At 30.8% G+C, this 23187-nt stretch overlaps 1 protein-coding gene across 5 annotated transcripts; it reads left to right on the plus strand.

Moving 5' to 3' along the window:
* The first annotated feature begins 4080 nt into the window (after nucleotides 1-4080).
* Nucleotides 4081-21254, plus strand: LOC134716050 (very low-density lipoprotein receptor-like). 5 transcript variants are annotated; one of them, XM_063578758.1, is made up of 21 exons: nucleotides 4081-4461; nucleotides 4809-4934; nucleotides 5958-6083; nucleotides 6503-6613; nucleotides 6807-6923; nucleotides 7946-8191; nucleotides 8994-9110; nucleotides 9657-9686; nucleotides 10000-10137; nucleotides 10662-10688; nucleotides 11937-12056; nucleotides 12543-12689; nucleotides 13348-13516; nucleotides 13783-14010; nucleotides 14206-14321; nucleotides 14682-14963; nucleotides 15323-15478; nucleotides 15864-15959; nucleotides 17018-17283; nucleotides 17572-17730; nucleotides 18263-21254. In XM_063578758.1, the coding sequence occupies exons 1-21, from the start codon at nucleotides 4389-4391 to the stop codon at nucleotides 18290-18292; spliced, it is 2880 nt and encodes a 959-aa protein (XP_063434828.1). In that variant the 5' UTR covers nucleotides 4081-4388; the 3' UTR covers nucleotides 18293-21254. The 5 variants fall into 5 exon arrangements, with proteins under 5 accessions (XP_063434828.1, XP_063434839.1, XP_063434848.1 ...); XM_063578769.1 differs by lacking the exon at nucleotides 10662-10688; XM_063578778.1 differs by lacking the exon at nucleotides 9657-9686.
* Nucleotides 21255-23187: the final 1933 nt, after the last annotated feature.

Consider the following 23187-nt stretch of genomic DNA (forward strand, 5'->3'; position numbering starts at 1 on the left):
TGCATATAGTATTAGAAAAAAGACCAAAAACACAGAAACTTAACTTTAACCACTGATCCATGATATAGAAGTCGAAGTCGATGACACCTCGTAAGTTGGACAGTTACATCTTACCCTCATTTGATACACCAATTATTGTTGATCTATTGCTAAAAAAATGAAGAAAAAACAGACCAAAAAAAACAAAACTTCACTCTGAGCAATGAACCGTGAAAATTATGTCAAGGTCAGATAAAACCTGTTAGATTGATCGACATATTCATCGTTAAATATTTTCATACACCAAATATAGTTGACCTATTGCATAAAGTATTGGAAAAAAGATCAAAACACAAAAACTTAAATTTAACTACTGAACCATGAAAATGAGGTCAAGGTCATATAAGACACCTTTCAGTCCTAATAATAATTCAATACACCAAATATAGTAGACCTGATATATGGAACTTAACCTTTTTCACTGATCCATAAAATGGGATTGAAGTCAGATGAAAACTTTTTGACGGGCAAGATGACCTTGTAAGGTATGCACAAATAAGATATAGTTATCATATTAATCATAATAAGAGAGAACTTGACATCACAAAAATTCTAACATTTTCAAGTTGTCACTGAAACATGAAAATGAGGCCAAAGACACTGGACATTATGACAGACGGAAATTACATAGCATTTACACACAAAGTATCAAGCATTATGGTCTTCCACTTCCACCTTCTAAAATATAAAGATTCAAGTTAAGTAGATACATCACTTCCCTATGTCTACTTCCTGCAACACTACGTTACAGTTTTTGACAACGAGTTTTACAGACTATCAAACCTCCACACGAAGCATCTTTATTACCACATTATTCCGTTGCCCCCTCAGTCGTCCTACAGCCAACCCAGACAACGGTTTAACAATTTAGCGTCCAGCTGATCTGTTGTAACATATACATTAGTCAAGCTAGTTTCTCTTCCGCGGGGTTATTACAGAACCTTGTTAAATCACAAAGTAACCGATCAGACACATTAGAAAAGAAAAGCGGAAGATCACAAAGTTACCGATCAGACACATTAGAAAAGAACAGCGGAAGATCACTGGCAAAGTTACCGATCAGACACCTTGGAAAAGAAAAGCGGAAGATCACAAAGTTACCGATCAGACACATTGGAAAAGAAAAGCAGAAGATCACAAAGTTACCGATCAGACACATTGGAAAAGAAAAGCAGAAGATCACAAAGTTACCGATCAGACACATTGAAAAAGAAAAGCAGAAGATCACAAAGTTACCGATCAGACACATTGAAAAAGAAAAGCAGAAGATCACAAAGTTACCGATCAGACACATTGGAAAAGGAAAGCAGAAGATACCAAACGGATATTCAAACTCACAAGTCTATACCGAACTTATAATGCAATGGCAAAAAAAAAAACGACCAAAGGACAAACTACAGTATAAAACATGAAAATGTATTCCAACACCAAGAATTTAGATCTGCAAAAGACCGGTTAAAACTGGAAAACATGTAGCATACACAGAAAAAACACTATACTAAAACTATACCAGTAACAGTTGTATATAGGAATGATTTGTTGAGTGTTTTGCGAAGTACATGTAGAAAGAAAAGTGACACACTTGACTCCCATTCTTATGATTAAATAGCATACCCTCTATCACATGACTATTATGTTGTATTTGGATAGACATTAAAATATTTATTAACGGGTGTATTGGTCCTTCGTTTTTGTATTCTCTATTTTGTTTATGTCATTATTTTCTATCTTCAATTTTAGCACCCCGTTCTGTATTCGATTAATTATCTTCGATTATTCTCCAATCTTTATATTTTTGCCCATCATTTTGCCCTTTCTAGATTTATTCTCTTTTATGTAAACCCAATTCAGCTCACTGCCACGGCAAATCCGATCTCTGTGTATGTGTGTTGTGGTTCTTCGCATTGTGTTAGAGTTTGATAAAACTTGCATTAGGTTACGGAAAAACAGAAAGACAGAAGAAGAAAAATGAAAGGACGGAAGCTCAAGGGTAACACTTAATTTAGCGAAGGGGGCATACAAATGAGACTCTTTATTACAGAAGGTATTTATGTCCACGTAGGCATATTTTGATTATTTACATCTCGTGGTTCATTTGGTCTCAAAATCTTTTATGTGGGTGTATATTATATTTATATAAACGGCTAAAAAGTGTAAAAAACAACATATTTATATTTATAAATACTTAAATCAAACTGAAATTTTAAAGAAGAGCTACGAGATATATATATATATATGCCGTAATAATTTGAATTAGAGACGAATATTCTATATAAAAACAGTCAAATGCGGCCAGTAGGTGCGCAAATAAATAGAGAAAAACCAACGCAGTGATAAAAAAGTTATATAATAGTGTATTTTTTCCTTCACTGGCAACTTTTTTTTTGGGGGGGGGAAGGGGGGGTATGAAATGAGCATGCAATCGTAATCTTGTCGCGAAGAAAAAGTTGGTTACATATGAACATAAGGTGCATGTGGTATAATTACAATTATTATACTTCACGCTAAAATGCCATATTTTGATTGGCTAAGACGAGGGTGTCAATTTACTCTATCACATGGCTGAGCGGGTGACAATTTTTTTTAATGTTACCCTCTCGTCTAGACCAATCAGAAATCGATAATTCATAGAACAATGAATTGAATTTACATCAAGGAATTAAATACAATGCTTAAGTTCTACGTTTTGGCTCAGATGTTATTTTCGACTGTTAAAATAAATAAAATAAAACATCTTGCTTGACTTTTTGTTTTGTTTTCTAATGACCGTAACGTTGTTATGAACGTGACGTCATACAAAATATTTAAAAATAAAAGTAATCTGTAAAAGCCAATAATGACAGCACATTCAGTATAATAAATTAAATAACACATAGCTGAGAGGGTGATAGAGCAGATTGGAACCCCTCGAAAAGGCATTGTCAACCTTTGCTTCGCCGCGGTTGACAATGTTTTCTCGGGGTACCAATCTGCTCTATCACCCTCTCAGCTATGTGTTATTTATATAATGCCAGATCATGATCAATTTTACATATATATTATAGTATATTAAATATCATAACATTTAAAACACAAAAATATCAGTGGGTCAAGCGAAATACCTATGTAATGAATCATCACAACATTGGTGTGTTTGGATAAAAAAAAATAGTTTGTGTCACTTAAAATTGTTAAAATTTAAGATATACTCTTTTCAATTCACATTCACTCATTCAAAGTAACATTTTGGTGTACAATAATCATTTAATACGTTAAAATGTACCCACTAGAAACAGAAAATTTCACTGACACCCTGGACGAAACTATTGGATATTGAAAATGCATAATCTCAAAAGACTTTCCTGTTTTAATATTGCAGTCGCAGTATCTTGCCAGTCAAATTTCACGACTGTTGGTTAATTGTTTGGACCAAAAAGAGATAGAGTCTGGATTTGCGGGAGATTTTTTTTTTTTTATTATTATTATTCTCTATTATGTTGCTAATTTCCCTCTTTTTCCCTATTACGTTTCCCTATTACGTACACCATAATCCCAAGTGGTGGTTCCAGGGGGGCTCAGTCATTCCCTATATCAACAACATGATTTTTTCCCACAAAAAAGGGGGGCGTCTGGATCCGCCTGTAATTGTTTTTCATTATAAACTACGCCTTCTCCCAACCATGAGATTGCTGAACTTATATATATTTATACTGGCCAGTAGGGGACCCAGAATAATTTTTTTCCAGAATAAGAGGCCGGGGCATTGTCTGTTTAAGATGGGGTCATATACTTTGATCAATGATTCCCTGAAAAATCAACACAGTTATTTTCACTAAAGTAGGAACCGTGAAGAAAAAGAAACAACACTTCCAGTGAACGTTTCACAGTAACAGTGAAATCTTGTTTAAACACTTTTCAAATTAAAAATAAAATAGATCATGACCAGTTTATCAATGAAAATAGTGTGTATTCCCATGGATTTCGTCATGTGGTTTACAGTAACCAATCGAATTTGTCATCCGTATTTCGAAAGGTTGATATCGCCTGATTTTCTCATGAATATTCATTACAAACCTTCCGATCGGCAAACTGGTGACGTTTCAGAACTAAAATTCGTCTGAGATCACAACACCACTTTGAGAGTGTGCGATATTCATTTTTGACATTGTGGAAAAACTTTCATACATCTAGGACTCTAAATTTTTCATAGAATTACAGTGTTTTATATACTAAATTAGCGGAACAGCCAGACGTATTTTCAAGATCCCCAGTTGACCTCGCTGTTACAACTACTGGGATAGACCACAACGTCTGACGTGTAGTCCAAACAGCTCACATATTTCAGGATTTAAAGTGAAATTTTGGCAAAAATGAAGAAATTATCCATACTGTTATTTACTGTAATTGCTAATGTACTAATATCATCAATTACATGTGAAGAAGGTAAGACTTTTTTTTACATTACATGATTTTGACATGCCGGCCGGCAAGGCTTACTTGCGAATTTTCATGTTTTCATGTTTGACGAGTTTTTCGAATTGAAACACATTTAAATGTAATGTTTATAAGTTTTAATAGCAGTCTCTATTATTATTATTTTGTTCATTTTATTTAGCTTAAATGTTCAACGACTTCTGTGTACAAGTGTCACTATTAAAGTAGCGTAAAATCGGCAAGTGTGGCGTTGACAGACTTGCACTGAACTTAAGACAACGTAAGTTAGAATTCCTGAACGAATCATTTATTGGTGTTGTTGTATATATATATTTATTTATTCCACTTATTTTCAGCTGCTGCCAGTTGTTTTGAAACCCAATTCAAATGCGTAACAACAGGAAGATGCATTGCGATGAACTGGAGATGTGATGGGGATAGCGATTGCGGATACGGTGATACATCAGACGAGCAAAATTGTGGTACGTACAGTATAGTTTACAGTCATAAAACCAGTACTATCCCGACTCTTTTAGAATATTGGGTGTGTCAAAATTATCATGTGTAACACAGTTTTCAAAATTTTCTGTTAATATGTTATCAGTAACATAAATGCGTTTATTATGAATATATAGACTGTTTCTGCAATTTACTGTCATTTGAAATATTAATGATATGTTGTTAAACATGAAAATTATAAATATTTATGTATTTGATAATGTTTCTGTATCAATAATATGACCTGATTTCCCATTGGTTCATAAAATGGTCTGAGGTCACATTCTTAAGAATAGACCAATCAGAAGACAGTATTCTGACACACCTGAGAAACATGTTAATATTTTAAAATTCTTTACTTTATTACTAAATATTAAAGAAAACCCAATTATTTGCAGAAATAGAAATGTCAATTTGAGTACATGGAATATGAACTACTAAATTTTGAAATAGAGGATACTTTTGATAGTTTATTTGTTAAATCTGAGAATAATAGCATTTATATCAAGATTAATAATAAAATTTCAAGAAGGCCTAATAATTATTTGGAATATGTTCAACTGCATTAGTTTAATTGTCTTAATTTGGCACATTATCCAGGTCAAATTAGACATTTGATTTTGATGGAAGATTGCCATTGTTGATTTATATGTAACATGTGTTATGACAGGAATTGTTTAAAATAAAAGTTTATTTACAAACTTATTTCTGACAGTAAATTTTTCTCAGTTATTAATACAATCAAGAAGTTTCAAAGTAACACATCAGAATAATAAGCCTCTGAAATTTTAAATGAAATGTTTACGAAAAACATGATTAGTCTTTCTCAACTGCATGAACATGTCTTTCATATAAACAAGGAAGTACCTACAACCTTGCCAACAAATGGTCCTTTTAGCCTGAATAGTTGATGTTCACAAGAAGAACTTATCATTTATATGTATATATACATAAAAAGAGAAAAATAAATGACATAATTATAAGGAGAAAACTTTTGACATTTGCAGATTCTAAAACCTGCCCTCCGGATGAATTTCAGTGTACTTCAGGACAATGCATACTTCAGAAATGGAAATGTGATGGAGAAAAAGATTGTTATGATGGCACCGATGAATCAACTGCTGTATGCAATGGTTAGTTATAATCAACACAACACATATATTTTATGAAATATCCTATTTAAATATGTGAGTCATTGAATGTTAAGTTTTAGGTTATTACTCCTGGTAAAATAATAATCAAAATGAGAACTAATTTAGGGAAGACTAAAATTATAGTGTGCAAAGAGACTTGCTACGAAAGACAACAGTTTACAATGTTATCCACAGAAATCATAGATTAAGTAATCTGAATTCAATTCCAAACATGAACTGTGATTTGAAAGGTTTCAGATGTCCATTAAGGAAGTATGAAATTCTTTTCCACTTGTGTATTATGGAATCCATTCAATGTGATGAGTAATAATATAATGAACAAATTTTTACAAAACATTTAATTCATTTTATACATAGTATTAAAGTGGTAATTGAAATATCTTATTTTGTCTCTTCAGGTACCCAGTGTAAGCCAGAGGAATTCAGATGTAACAATGGACAGTGTATCTCCAGTAGTTGGCGGTGCGATGGAACCAAAGATTGTTCAGAGGGGGAAGACGAAACTTGTGGTATGTCATTTTATAATTCTGCATTAAATAAAACAGAATATACATCGTTACCTTAGAAACTAGAATATAATCATGATAATAAAGGTAATAATACAGAATTCCTGAAAAAAACTCTTTCATAATTTTAAACATTAAGGAAAAGTATTTTTTTGGCTAAAATTCGTTGTTTAATGTAGGTACATTTTTTTCACAGATGCTCCAACATGTGCTGAGGATGAGATGCGATGTGCCAATGGTAAATGTCTGACAAAGAAATGGCTATGTGATGGCGAAGATGATTGTGGTGATAGCAGTGACGAGAAGAATTGCAGTATGTAATAGTATTATGTCAAAGCACAGAAAGACTCTTTTTTACCTTATCCATCCTTTGATCTTACCAGTCAGGGATATAACTCTATAGGGTTATTACAGGGAAATAACATACATTTGTTATTGTGGACTAAAAAATCAAAGAACTGTGATAACATGTGTATGTTACATGTTTCAAAGGGACAATATATATACATCATAAATTTAGTTAAAATTTATACAATTTCTATTGATATTACTATTGTCTTTATGTATACTTAACTATTGAAAGATATAACTGTTCATAGTATTCCAATTTTGAATAGTACACCTATATGTTATTACAGAAAAAATATGCCTATAACAACTAAAGGGTGTTATCACGGCTTCTCTATATCACTTCAAAGCATTTGCTCAGACATAAATCATGCTTAATTACAATGTATTTAAATTTATTGTAAGAAATAATGACCAGAGCATGTAATAAGGTTCTGCGCAAGTTTCTCAGTAATTCCCAAGTGTCATATATAATAAGTTACATTCCTTTAATAACTCAGCCTTGTTATCACAGCTAAGTTAATTCTTAAATAGCCTTGTCTCATTGATTGACCATGGTTAATTAAAAATGTATTAATTCAAATTAAAAATTAATTATCAAGGCTATGCATTTAGTTTCTGCCTAAAGTCTCAAGAGTTCCCTAGAGTCCACTATAGATTAAATAATTTTACAAATAACAAACATATGTTATTACAGATTTAGAAAATTTAAGGAAAAGTATCTGTTATAACACAAATAAGTTATTTTCTGTAATAACCCTATAGAGTTATATCTCTGACTGTTAACCTAGTCTTAATTTTTTATATTGAATAATAATTTTTTAATTCAGGATGAAAGAATGTGTCTCTGAAGTATTCAGTAATATTTGTCTTAAAAGACTATTTACATAATAATTTTGCATCTGTTAAGATAAATGAAAACCGTGAATATATTTAATTTGTTAATCAACAAACCTGTGTTACATGTAATTGTTATTTTATTTGCAGCCTCAGTTTGTACTAATGACCAGTTCCAATGTTCTGATGGTAAATGTATAGATCAAGACTGGAAATGTGATGGCGACCATGATTGTGATGACCATAGTGATGAAACAAGTAGTTGTCAGAAGGATCCACACAAGAACACATGTATTGAGACAGAGTGGGCTTGTTTGTATGAGGAACAATGTATTCTTAACAACTGGAAATGTGATGGTGATGAAGACTGCTTTGATGGTTCAGATGAAAAGAATTGTAAGTTTGCTGGATTATGATAGAGTATCATTTTAAAATCATTTACAATATATAAAATCTATCAATTTGGGGCTTCCAAATTTAGTAGGACAAGTCAAATAAACATTTCACTGGGTATTAAATGAGATAATTGTGGATTTAATTACAAAACAAACTACTTAAATTGGAAGCCAATAAAAACTAATTCTGTACATTTGTATTTGTTTTTAAAAAGCAAATTTTGGCAAATAATACAAGTTGATATTGACTTATCTGGTGCATATGTCAATGATCGAAATGGCTTTACTTAAATTGGCAGTATTTAAATAAAATAAAATATGTAAAAAGAAATTTGGCACAATTTCATACTATTGAAAATTGCATTGCCATTGAATACATAGAATTAATGAAGTGTAAGGGTTCATTATTTTTACACTTTATCATTTCAATCATAGACTAAGACATTTAAGGTCATAATTGTTTTGGTTTTATAATTCTAAAGGGCATATTATGCTTATAAATTTGTTATATTTTGTATTTGGCACTTAGCCAGAAGTTGAAAACTGGTGCAATAATTGTCAAGATATTAAATTTGGCATGTTTTCCAAACAGATTGATAGTATGTACTCTAAAACTACATTCATATTTACAAACAATGGACTTGCATCATTCAGTCACAAGGCAGACTATATATTCAACCCTTTAATATTGATATTTCAAATTTTAAATTTAATATATGTAGGTGTTGCATAATCACTAAAAGTATAATGACCACATGTGGAATGATTAAGATTTTTATTTTTAACATACATATCTTACCTAGGTACCTACACATGTTCTGCTGACCAGTTTAAGTGTGATAGTGGACACTGTGTTGACCATGTTATGAGATGTGATGGCCTCCCAGATTGTACTGATGGTTCAGATGAAGTTAATTGTAGTAAGTGTTATCATGGAATATTCCTTTGTATTACCAATCAGAGCTCCAGATAAGAATTCACAAATTGAGGGTTTGCCCACATTTTTTTTATGTAATTGAACAGATTTGTTTTATTTGGTTTATTCACTGACAAGCAATTGTACATTTAATTTGTGTCCCATTTTAAGGTTGTCAGTTTTGTATTTTCTCAGATTTAAGATATACCCAAAAACCTTCACCAGGTTTAAAGGATGGTTTAATGACAGAAACCACATTCAACTTAAATATACAAATAAGTCTGCAACATCAAATAAATAAATGGCAATGTTATACTGCATTAAAACAACTATCTTAAGCATACAGAACAATAAGACCAAAAACAAAGAAAGTGTCAAGCAGCATAGACTTAAAAAACGGATATGTTTATTCACTTATCAACTAAAATGAAAAAAATAATATATAAACTGAAATAATTGCATTGGGTTTTTGATTATTTGTATTGCGTGATCACACAAATACGCAGCTTATCTGGAGCTCTGACCAATCCCATTTTATCCTTCATTTTAGACTGTACTGGTGATTCACAGGGACATTGCAGTAAGTGTTATTATGGAATGTTATTGTATTGCCAATCCCATTTATCCTTCATTTCAAAGCCATTATGATGTAGAAAATTAATTTTACTTTCTTCCTTAACAGAAGTTATATTTTCTCCAAATTGATGTAAATCTTGAATGAAGCCATTTTTCTTCAAAATAGGAATCTTCTCCTTATTTTATATTGTTTATATAACTACCAATTTAACTGTAATATAGAGGTTGATGGATAAAATGTCAACCCCACAAGAATTGTAAATTTTCAAATCATGATTTAAGTACTATTTTAATTGATGTACATTTTTTTCTTTCAGCTGGTGTTGTTAAACATTGCCCAGATAACCAGTTTGATTGCTACAATAATGGAAAGTTGTGTATTGACTACTCTAAAGTCTGTGACCATTTGAATGATTGTTTAGGCTGGGAAGATGAATCATCAACTATCTGTGATGGTAAATATTGTTTTTTATATATCAGACAGCATGTTGCCTAGCTACTTGTCTCTAATAGTTCTGGATTTGACCAGTATATTTATATACATGTCATCATATGTTAAGAATGTAAATGAGTATCAGATTCGTAAAATAAAGAAAATAATAATGGAACATGGAATAATTAATTGGTAATTTTGATGTGGATCAACTAACATAACTCATTTCCACAAAGAATTTGAAAAAAAATATTTTACAGTATTTCCTTTAATTTTTTTATGTCTTTCCTTAAAATAAAGCTGAAAGTAGTACATGCCTTCTATTCACTGCATAATCAATTTTTCTAGAATAACACGCTGTGTGTGACACATGTATATTGATGCTTTAAATTTATCTTTAGAACACCAAGGCTCAATCGTAGAATTTGATCTTTCTATTAAAATGTAAATTTAAACAGTAGTTTTTACAGTTCAGTATATTTATACTGAGCTGTATATTAATTTAACTTTCTTGGTAACATCCACATTCATTCTTTCATTCATTAGCTGTGTTTAATGGGACTGAACCTGGAAGTATGTGTATCATTCATTGTATTTGTATGTTGTCTGCCGCATGCTTTATTCATTTCTAAGATCAGATAAATATACTAACTAGTCAGCACGCTTAAACAGAGTCTTAAAAAACCTGTGAATTAAAAAAAAACACAATAAAATTTTGTAGCTAGCTTGAGCAGGAATTGTTGTCACTCAAAAATAAAGATAAAATATGGTAGACTGTAATACTGATGAAATTTAAAGCTGAAGATTGAAAACAAACCAAACTCATTTATCAAATTTGGACATAAAAAATTTGGAAGAACTAGACAATGAACTAATGATTTTTTTCGGCAACAGGATTTCATATTTAGCTCACAACAAAACATAAATCCTTTAGAATCTAATCATTAGGCACAGTCTTGAATATTCTACATGTATTTATGTATAATAAATTTTTTAAATAGAAATTCTTGTTATGAAGTCAGAATGCTTTCATTCATCATGTTTGCCAGCTCTCGACTTTTATTCCATATAATGCAAGACTATGACCTATCTTTCTAAAGCATGGTCTTTTTTAATGTAAGGCAACATCAAGTGTTTTCCTTCCTTTTAGTACCAGTCACCAGTGAACACTGCTTAACAGCCAGTTGTCCCTATATTTTGTCAATAGATGTAGTTGAATGATTGTAGTCATCAGAGAGTGTTTTCATCAGAGAGTGCTCAATTGGCTTGTCCTTCATTCTCTTTTGTATTTTCAAGTGTAACCTTGGACATGTTTATCTACTCATATAAACATTGTACTGTTGGTTTAGCTATATGCATTTTTAGATTATCTTATTTGCTAAGAAGCAGAATAATTGTGGTTTAGTTTCTAAAACAAAAAGCTTCATTTTCTTTTTTATTTTCGCTTTTATTTTACATTATAGACAAATATTTAAGTGATTAATTACTGTTGCATGTCCATTTTTAAGTACATCAAGGTCTTCAGATCTGACACTAACCGGGTTGCTGTAAAATTCCTAACCTCAGATTTTTATTTGTTTTTGTACCTCTAATGTATAATGAAAAATGGTGTTTATAGCTGTCTAAAACAAAGTCTTTGCATAAAACATAATAATCAATTTATTTTTTTTATTTCAAAATTCTGGCAAATATATTTTGATAGAATAAAAGCATTTACATATAAATCTGGTGAATTGTTTATGATATCTAATTTAATTATTAATGTTAATAATTGTCTACACATTGTACATCTGTTACAAATTTAATGTCTTTTCTTTTCAGCTGATCCTTGTAAAACAAACAATGGTGGTTGTGACCATATATGTGAACCTCTAGTTGGTGCAAAAGCTAAATGTTCATGCAACAGTGGATACAGACTAAATGGGACAAGTATATGTGTCAGTAAGTAACTTGACAAGTAATAACTGCAATATATATATATATATATAGTGCAAGGCGATCTGGTGCCACGATATCGATGATATCTCAGTAGCATGCCAGTTCAAATCCCAGTGAGGGAAGAACAGATCTAACATTGTTGGGCTGATGTTTAGACGAATTATATATATACATATATTATAAACATTTTGATAAATTAAAAGTCCTTGGTACAGAAACTTTAGTTTAAAGAAAAACATTATAATTTGAAAAATTTTGATATATATTTAGAGTTCATTGGCAAAAGATGTATATACCTCCTAAGACACTTGGTTTTCCTCATAGATCGTGTACTTAAATATGTGACTCGTATATACATTGTAGTTCTAGAATTGTATTGTATTACATTTTTTGGTCAATGGCTGTTGGGTTAAAATATAGAGCCTTTTGATATTTATATGATCTCTGCAACAAAGCATGATGTTTATTTATATTTGATTTTTTTTACAGATATTAATGAATGTACAGAAAGCAGCATTCCAGTTTGTTCACAAAAATGTATTGATGAAAAGGGTCATTACAAGTGTGAGTGTGAAGAAGGTTACAGGAAGGATTTTATTCTTGGTAAACCAGGCAAAACAACTTGTAAAATTGATGGTATGTTATACAATTTATTTTTAACTAAAATTAAAATGATGATATAACAATAAACATATTACACCCTCAACAAACAAGGTTATGAAAATAATTGATGGATTTAAATGAAAAAAACTTAATATACAACTTGGATATATTATATCTTGAAAAGGAGATAAATGAACTAGCATTATAAAGATAAATTAGAATCAATTGATACATGTGAATTCCTCTCAGTTAGTCTAAATTAATTTGATTTAAATTAAAGTTTAAAAACTTCATTGGTTAATTGAAAGGGAAAGTTTTTTTATGCCCCACCTACGATAGTAGAGGGGCATTATGTTTTCTGGTCTGTCCGTCCGTCCCGCTCCAGGTTAAAGTTTTTGGTCAAGGTAGTTTTTGATGAAGTTGAAGTCTAATTGACTTCAAACTTACTACACATGTTTCCTATGATATGATCTTTCTAATTCCAAATTAGAGTTTGACCCCAATTTCACGGTCCACTTAACATGGAAAATGATAATGCGAGTGGGGCATTCGTGTACTGAGGACACATTCTTGTTTATTTTATATAAAGAAATATGTCGCCACCCTTCCTCTTTTTGAAAGTGAAAATAATCAGTTTAAAGGAGTAAATGCAAATACATAGATTTTGAAAAATAAACTTTGATTTCAACAGGTCCAAGACCTTGGTTACTGTTTGCCAACAAACATGATGTAAGAAGGTTGGAAGTAGGAACATGGTTGTTGGAACCAGTTGTAGAAGGACTTTCAAGTGCTGTTTCTGTTGGTTTCTATAAAGAGAAATATGTTTATTGGTCTGATGTCAATCTACAACAAATATCAAGGTAGGTTGATCATTACTAACTGAGATGATGATGATGAAGTAAGAAACCCAGCAAGTAATCAGACTTCATATCGGACTACATATTAGTTCAGGATCAAGTTAACAGAGTTTTGAATAATTTTTACATTAATAAAGAAAAGTTTGATACAATTCCAATTCATGGTTTTATTAAAAAAAAAAAAAAAGAAAGGTCTTTGCACATGTTGCTGTTTCTTAGAATGATTATAAATGACGACACACAAAATGCAACATATATTTGTTTTACAGGACTGAAATGGGGAATGGCACCGTGATGAACAACAAAAAAGTAGTGATTAAGGCCAACATAGATACACCTGATGGTATTGCTATTGACTGGATTCATGATCTTCTGTACTGGACTGACACTGGATTAAACAGCATACAGGTATCCAGTCTGGATGGAGATAAAACTGTCACAGTTGTCACCAATGATTTAGATGAACCAAGAGGAATAGTTTTGGATCCAAGAAATGGGTATGTTATAACATTACTGCAAGTTTTGTAATTAAAGAAAACTGAACATATCAATTTAAACTTAAGACTTAAACTTTCTACAATCCTTTTCTCTGAAGTACGATATTTTATAATGAGCCATTAATGCCAATTCTTCAAAAGTGTTTGTTTGGAAATTGTTTAAACAGTATATTTTAATTTGTTCATTCTATACAGATACATGTATGTTACTGATTGGGGTAAAAGTCCAAAGATTGAGAGAATTGGCATGGACGGATCTGACAGAAAAATCATTTCCAAGGATGTTGTCTGGCCTAACAGTATTACCATTGGTGAGTTCATTTCTCAGAAATAAACAATGAATGTATTTGTTCAAAGACATAAGTATATCAATATGCTGGTCAACGAATACAGTAAAAAAAAGTTACATTCTTTATGTTTAACAGCATCCTTACCCATCATTTACCTTTAACTGTGTGATTAGTGTACGGAAATGACAGGCTTTTCAATTATAGAAATACAGTAATGATAAAGGGGTATGAGATTACTGCCAATGCTACAATATCTTAACAACACAAGTTAACTTGTCTATTTGGATTGCTTGATTTGGAAATTGTTCATCAAGCATCTAACCAGAAGAGGGAATTATATAGTGATTGTAACACAATTTAATATTCATTCTTTCTTTTTAGATTATGTTGACAGTAGATTATTTTGGATCGATGCTAAACTACATACAATCAAGTCATCTCAATTAGATGGATCAAACATCCGTACAGTTGTACACAATGCTAAACACATTGCCCATCCATTTGCTGTTGCTGTATTTGAAGATGATGTCTATTGGACTGATTGGTCATCTGATTCAATCCGTAAGGCCAACAAACACACTGGAGAAGACTTCCAACAAGTAGCCCTAGGTCTTCGTTCACCAATGGACTTGAAAATTTATCATTCATCTATTCAAAAATCTGGTAAGACATTTATATCATTCAACACTGAGAAAGGCAACCAATTTTAAAATTTAAATCCTTTCTTAACATCATGTGGGAAATCTAGAAAGCATAAAGTCTTTTGATATCAAAAATCAAAATCATGCCATAACTTGGCATAAGAAACATTTAACATGTTAATTAAACACTGAATTTTGTAACTTTTTTCTAAATTTATGTGAATCTGACTAATAAATGGAATGGTAAAAGATATGTACTTCTACCTTTTAGAATTTAGATGTTTTAATTGTCCATCTCAATTGTTGCCATCCCTGATTTAACTAAATATATTTCGCAAATAAATAAATTTAGATGTAAACATTTTCTATCTTTAATTATAGGTGTAAATGCATGTGCTAACAACAATGGAGGATGTGAATACTTGTGTTTACCTAAACCTGATGCACATTCTAACGATCCTAATGTACAAAAGTATACATGTGCCTGTCCAGACAGCAAAAAACTTTCCTTCAATGGAATGACCTGTGTTGATAAAGGTAAGATCACTTATTTTTTAATTGTCATTCATCATTTTAATACATGCTATAGCATGATATCAATTTTCCATTAACATGTTTAATTCTATATTTATATATACTCATATCATTTCATCATCATTTTGATCACTTTTCTATCGGTAGATATTTGTTATCTCTAACAATTTCAGTCATCACAAAAATTTGATAAGAACACATTTTATATAGATCAGGTTAATTGGTTTTGAATTTTTGGGGAACTCAAAATAACCCTAGACAACAGTTTCAAACACTGAGATTTTTACAAAAAATTACTGATTACAATTGTTGTAGATAACAGAATATAAATTTGCTTGCAATCATACACATCATACTAACCCAACTCATAATATTTACTTTATAACAGAAGCAACAGATATTCCTGTACTAACTTCAAGTGTAAAACCAGTTAAATCTACAACTCCATCACCTAATAGTACTAATAAGAATACTAGTTCAACTGGTGAGAATTCATTGTTGTTGATTGTTGTGAAATTCAGTGTTGCAGTTGATTGTTGTCAATTTTATTTTAGTAGTGAACTAGAAAGTTTAAACAACATTATTTTTTTCCAAAATGTGTTTTATTTATTGCTTTCCTGTCATAATTTGGCATTATGGTATTAACGCATACTGAAAAAGACCCATGACCAACATTCAATAATTAAACTTGCCTTCCTACCCTCCCACATAAATTTTAATGGAATAGCTATAAACATCTCCATGAATTTTTATTGAGAACAGTAAAATGCTCATTCACAAGGTTGTTGACATTTGGCAAAGGCCAGTAGAAATTGGTTTTGTCCAGTTAGCATTTATGCATTACTGGACCAAATGACCAGTACAATTTTTATTTTTTGTCCAAATCATATATGTTAATGTCCTGTTAAAAAAAAGAGTCAAGAAGCATGACTTTCTTGACCAAATGGCATGATTTCTCAAAGCCTTTGGAACCACTAAAATACTATCTGTTCTGAGTGTTTGCTTGTAATCATTTGTTTATTTATCATATAAATTCATTTATTCATTCATAATTCTGCATGACTAATTATTAACGTAAAAGTTCAAATCAGTTCTGTTTTAAGGGATAACATAATTTGTATCTCATCAAATATCGGTTCGTTTACATTTGGATCGGTTCGTTACATTTGGATGGAGAATTTTTCCAAAAATCATGAGGTACATGAAACATTTGATATTTAACTGAAAATTGAGGGTGACATAAACTTTTCCCTGGAGCTTCTCTAGAGTGAAGTGTGAAGTTTTGGGGAAACATACAAATTCATTTCCCCTGATGTGGTGACCCCTGTTAATTTTCTTTCTTTATGTATACATTTTACCCTTCAGCACACAAGTAAATAGTGGAAAATTTATTAATTACCTTTTTTCAGGGAAGCCTATAACACTTGATTTTCCTACAAATGTATCAATGATAAGCATTGCTGACTTGGGGAACTTGTGCCACTGATGAATGGCATGTTTCTACTACAGTGCAACTATTTCATAATATTTTTTTCTTTGCAGCTGGTATTACTGTTCCAACAACCAAAAAACCATCCACTACACCCGCACCTAAACCAGAAACAACACAAGGCCATCATGAACCACAGAAGCCAATCACACACCACCCTATTATTGCTGTTTCTACTGGTGGACCAAAATACACAACTTTTACAGAGAAACATAACAAAACTTTGGAACAACCTAAATCATTGCAAGAGGAACAGACAGGAATTGTAGCATTTGTTGCCATTGGTGTTGTTGGTTTCATTGTCATCATGTTACTGATTGTAAGTTATTATTACTATACATAGAGCAAAAGAAACATTTACAAGTATCTTAATAATTCAGAACTTTCTAGTCCCATTCAGCATTTGTTTTAAAATAAAGAATTTCTATAGTTATAAGTATATTTATTCAAACATTCTTGTTAATGTAAAATATATCTCCATAGTTCATGTAGTTAGACTGGTGGCAGGTGCAACTGAAAATATATATACAGTATTTCTTAATTTTGCATGTAATAAAATTCCTTTAAAGTATGAAATTATAAAGAATTATAATATCTCTTTCTCCAGGTTGGATGTTTTGTATACAGAAGAGTGAAGAAACGTAACATCAAGAGTATGAACTTTGATAACCCAGTATACCGTAAAACAACAACAACAGATGACCATCATTCTGTGATGATTGGTCACCAGGGCCGGGATGGACATCATAATAAAGGAGATCAATCTGTAAGTGTCCTGTTGTTTACCTCAATTATTTATAGCTGTCATTCACGATCACTTGCTTTTTAACCAAACTTCCAAAAGATGGCTTTAATCTGATATTAATTGGCTATTTTACCAGTTTTCTGGCTGAATTGGTAGTTCACTCCATTTATTGTGACGTTACCGACCATGACACAACTAAGTGTGCTGATTTTTTTGGTGTTACATGTAAAGTTCTAGAAGAAATTGCAAACCAATTGTATTTTCAAACCCTTCACATTGATATTTGTGTAATAATGTGCTGTTGAATAACTTCTCTTCTCTGAATAAAGAAAAAAGAAAATGTTGACATTTTATGTTAATGAGAAGAGAAAAAAAAACTCAATTACTTTTGCAAGGGTATCAGCAAATCATGTAATGAATTTTGAATGCATTAGATTTTTTATTAATTCACGAAAGTCAAGTGTTTTCACTAAAAATCTAATTTGGAAACATACATGTATTCAATTGTTTTATTGGCATTATTATTATTATATTGTTGTTGTTTCTTTTCTAGGAAATAAAGCCATTGACAGAAGATGTGTGATGTAAAGAACTCTTATAGAACTTTTAATTTAATCATGGCTGTGAAATAAACAGAACAATTATTGTCGAAATAATTGAGAAAAGGAATTCCAGTGTAAGAACATTCATCAAATAAAAGCTCATGATGCACCTACATCGATCAAATTCAGTCCCATTGGAAAGTTGATTGTAAAATCTTACGGAACATAGATCTGAAACCCAAAGGCAGTTCGAAGAAGAAATCTCGAGGCAGGACCAAGTTTTAATCCTAGAAACATTGGACAATTTAAAGCATAATATCTTCATGATGGCCCTTGGGTAACAATGGGTAGTCATATCATTCTTAGTCTTTGTACACTGGCAGCTTTGTTTACGTTGTGATTTACATAAAACCTGGATTTTTATCAGTAACTGCATTTATTCTAGAATTTTCTTAATCTTGATCAAATATACAGATCTCCACTTTGTTTATTTCTTGATTCTTTAAAGATAGGCATCACAACAGCTGAAATGTACATAAAGATATCCTGGATAGTTGTCTCAGGTCAAGTTCCAGTGAATTTGTATAAAGAACAAACTGAGAGAACTCGGGTTAATTTGTGCTTAATATTCCCAACGTCACATTCTGGTAAAACAAGTCAAATGTAATTGTGTGAAAGGTCCAGACGAATGAAAGGTTTATAACTGTGTAAATGGTACTTTGTTAATGGATAAAATCCATAGTGAAAAAGACTTGACAAAGTAAATATTGTGTGCATGGAAAATGGTGCTAAAGCCCTTGAATGTAATTAATGGAGGTACTTGAAAGAATGTGTATATGTGTGTGTCATAGACTTGTGTGCAATAATTGTCTTAGACCAATGATGTGATCATTATTAGCTAAAAACTTGTTAGTAACTGTTACACAGCAAATCAGCATTTTGAATGATAAAGTTGCATATATGAATAAGACCCTTGTCTAATTACAAAAAACAATATATCAAAAAATAAATGTCTTTGCTTGCATAGTGTTTTTAGGTTACTATCTTACTGATGTATATCAAAAACAACACATTTTTTTTTTGTTAATGATAATTTTTTTACTAGTACATGTTATATAAATAATGAAATGGAAAGATTATGAAGGAAACAAATCTCGAGGCATGATTTATGAAAGAAAAAATTATGTCATTGTCCTATGAAAGTGAACTAAATTTTCCCTGAAGCATTATCTTTATTTGGAATACATGACCTACATTTGCTGTTGTAATATTGTGACTAGACATGTTTTGACCTATGTGTAGATGATGTTAATTGTGAATATATAGATGAACATATGAGAAGTATTAGATTTGTACATAGTTGTTTATTTATTAACTTTTGTTTTTGTTAAATCTTTGTAAATATGAACATACAATCATGATGTAGTCAATTTAGTATATTTATATGAATAGGACTTGATCCTGAGTCTATTTAGTGTGAGATAAATATTGGTGCTTACCTAGAAGGTATATATCAAAGAATACTAGATCTGATTCCCAAATATGTTTAATAACTGCTCAATAACAAGTGAAAAGTTGTGAGGCATTATTATTTATTCCAATCATAAACATTATTTTGTTTCCTCTTGTACAGTTGATTTGATAAAAATATCTCATGAATTTTTTTTTTTAATTTGATACATGAGTAAAATCTGACAATTCAATATCATAGTTTTGCATAATATTTGCTTAAGAATCTTGCCTGTAAAATTACAGATTCTTTTATTTATTGTATCTATACATTGTAAATAAAACCAGGGATAGTGCTTTGTTAAAAGCTTGCAAAGGAATTGCTTATTATTTATAAGTAATGTTTCAGTTTCTTACTGTGCCAAATATGATTTACAGCAAGTCATTTTTTTTATCTTTATAAAGATGTTAAAAGGAAATATATAAACATCATATTCAAATTAATTTTAAAGTAAATTACCATCTTTTATTTAAATAAAACTTTAAAAAAAGTTGCAGAAGTTTAAGCATTTAGTTTTCCTTGTTTCATAGTGTGCTCATACATTCCTTAAATGGTTTTAAGTTTGAAGTGCTAAGAATGCTTGAAAAGCATGTGCCAAATTATATTGCTTAGATATAGTGTCTAGTATATGATTAGATTGCTGAATATTTTTGATGAGTGGTTGAAGTTTTTTTACATTCCATAAAATGTTCAAACAAAATCACTTCTTTCAGATTAAAAAAGCAACTGCATTGATTCAAAGAACACATTGCATTTTGTATTATTATTTGTTTATCAGGCTCAAAGAATTATATTTAGGAAGTTCATTTTAATATAAATTCCTCATTTCACATTATAAGAAGTTTAAATTTTAAATTCTGAAAAAAATACCCAATGTAAATGTAATTAATTTGAAAAAAATAGTTCTAAAAAACAAGTCTTTATAAGGGCTGTCACAATTCTGGTTTTGGTATTTTTATAGTTTGTAAAGAGATGCTAGCTTTTTTGTATCCCTTTTCAATCTGAATTAGTATAAACATACGATCTGATAATGCTAGAAACAAATCAAGGATAATCTCATATTTCATAAAACTTGTATGCGTAATAAAATGTTAAAAGGATGTAATAAAATGTTAAAGGACAAGATAGGTGACCTTGTAATGTAAACAGTTTTAATGTAATATTGTTCCCCAAGTCAGGTGACCTTCATATGTAAGCAGTTGTATCATAACATTGTTCCCCAAGTCAGGTTTATTAAATTAAAGCTCATGTATTTATTTATATAAGAAATATTGCATATCATTTTGAATTATTTTGAGTTTCCATTCGTTATTTTATTTTCCCATTTTTTTGCATTATTTAGTGCTTGTTTTCTCAAGGATGTATGGTACAATTTAGTATGAGTGCTTTATATTGTATTGTTATGTAAATAGGGTGTAAATGTTGTTAATGTGTTGCTTGTAAGAAGTTTGTACAAGTAAAAATTTAAATAATAAAAGATGAAAAATCCTTAATGTTTGTTTGTGTTTATGACTTGATGGTTTCAAGATGGACGCCATGAATAGACTCTCAGGATCAATACAAAGGGTGAAGTGTTGAAACATTTGGAATTTTCAACTGGTAGTTAAGCAAACAACAATCAATCAATCATATTCATATTCTATAGATATTTACATTCTATAGGTGGTTTGTTTTTTCCTGTATTCAACCTAAATATGTTTGAAATATGTGCTACTGGACATTGAAGAAACAACAACATGTCAATTTATACAAGTGATGTTTGCAAGGTTATCTAAATTTTGAAACAAAAAAACAATTTAAGGTGATTTTTGCAGGGTTTTTTAGTGAGAATTTTTTAAAGTATTTTCATGATTGTTCTGAAGATTGGTGTTTTAAGTTGTTATAAATAGAGATGTGAGAATTTTCTAAAGTATTTTCATGATTGTTCTGAAGATTGGTGTTTCGAGTTATTATAAATAGAGATGGATAAAATCCATTGCCATGTATTAAAAGCTGAATATAGAATGAAAAATTACACATAAAGATTTAGTACTTTAAATTACAAGGTAAAAACATTCAAATAAAAAAATATATTCCTTGTAAATTGAATGGGAAAAAGAACTTTAAAATACGCAGATAAAAATCGGTCCATTTAATTTGCTTGTTAGTACCAGGTAAACAGAAACACTGCATGATTTTGTTTGATTTAAATTTCAAATTCCAAACAAAAAATGGATTTAAATGCCTAAAGATTGTTATGAATGTCGTTCGTGTTGCTATTGATCCGGTTTCTGCGTCATCACTGGTGGTATGATCGCTGAGGTCAAATCGATCTTAAGTCGTTTCTAGATCCCCACATTTACTATTTACAACTTAAACAGATGTAGCCAAGCGTGTGTAGGTGTCAGTACACGTTGTCAAGTTATAGTCGTGTTGAATTCATTAATAACTTCTTAGGAACAAGAGGAAGTAATATATTACGATCATTACTTCACTGTAGATAACAAGAATAGCTTAGAATCTCAGGAATGTATTTCAAATTAATTTATTGAAAATGAATATCCTGACCTGCCAATTAAGACTTAAAAGATCTTAAAATAATATGAACTGAAAATAAATAATCTTGCGCTAGACAGAACCGGAAAACGAATATTCTGCAACACAAAATACCAAAGTCAACCGTGATAAAAAAAAATGAGTAGAAACAGTAAAACAGCATATTCAATCCACAAATCCCCTTCCCAGAATATCAAATGGTCGTCGCCTTGTTTTATTTTAATTGATAAGCAATCGAATGATAACAAAAGACCAATACTGAGGGAAATAATTAGTTGAGCAATTAATCTCATGGGGACTTCTATAAAAGAATGATGTAGAATATTTAATATTCATTCATCGATCGTTAGAGACAGCTGTCCACGTTATTCATCATTAAGTTTAAGTCTTATAAAGTTCAAATTTTGTGGAAACATTAATCATTAATAACTCGGTCAAACTTGGACAAGCTTTTTATATAAAAAAAAACAAACCAGAGAACATCGAAAGCAAAATATAAAATAAAATAATTATGCTCCATTTATGGGCATTATATTTTCTGGTCTATTCTTTTGTTCGTCCGTTCGTCTGTCCCGCTTCAACTTAAACTTTCGGCTTTTGTTCGAGGTAGTTTTTCCTGAAGTTGAAGTCCAATCAATTTGGAACTTTGTATTCATGTTCTATATGCTCATGCCAAATTAGAGTTTTTGTCCTATTTTCAAGGTCCACTGAATATAGAAAATGATAATGCTGATGGGGTATCAGTGTACTAGGGACACAGTCTTGTTTCATATTTGTTCGCACGAAAGCAGCTTTAAGTGAGGGTCTCATTGGGGGTTCCGATCCCGGATCCCGCTTACTGTTTGTCCGATTCCCGTATCCCGCTTACACTATGTACGTGAGCAATTCTCA

Source organism: Mytilus trossulus, chromosome 1, assembly GCF_036588685.1.
Source record: "Mytilus trossulus isolate FHL-02 chromosome 1, PNRI_Mtr1.1.1.hap1, whole genome shotgun sequence".
Lineage (NCBI taxonomy): Eukaryota > Metazoa > Mollusca > Bivalvia > Mytilida > Mytilidae > Mytilus > Mytilus trossulus.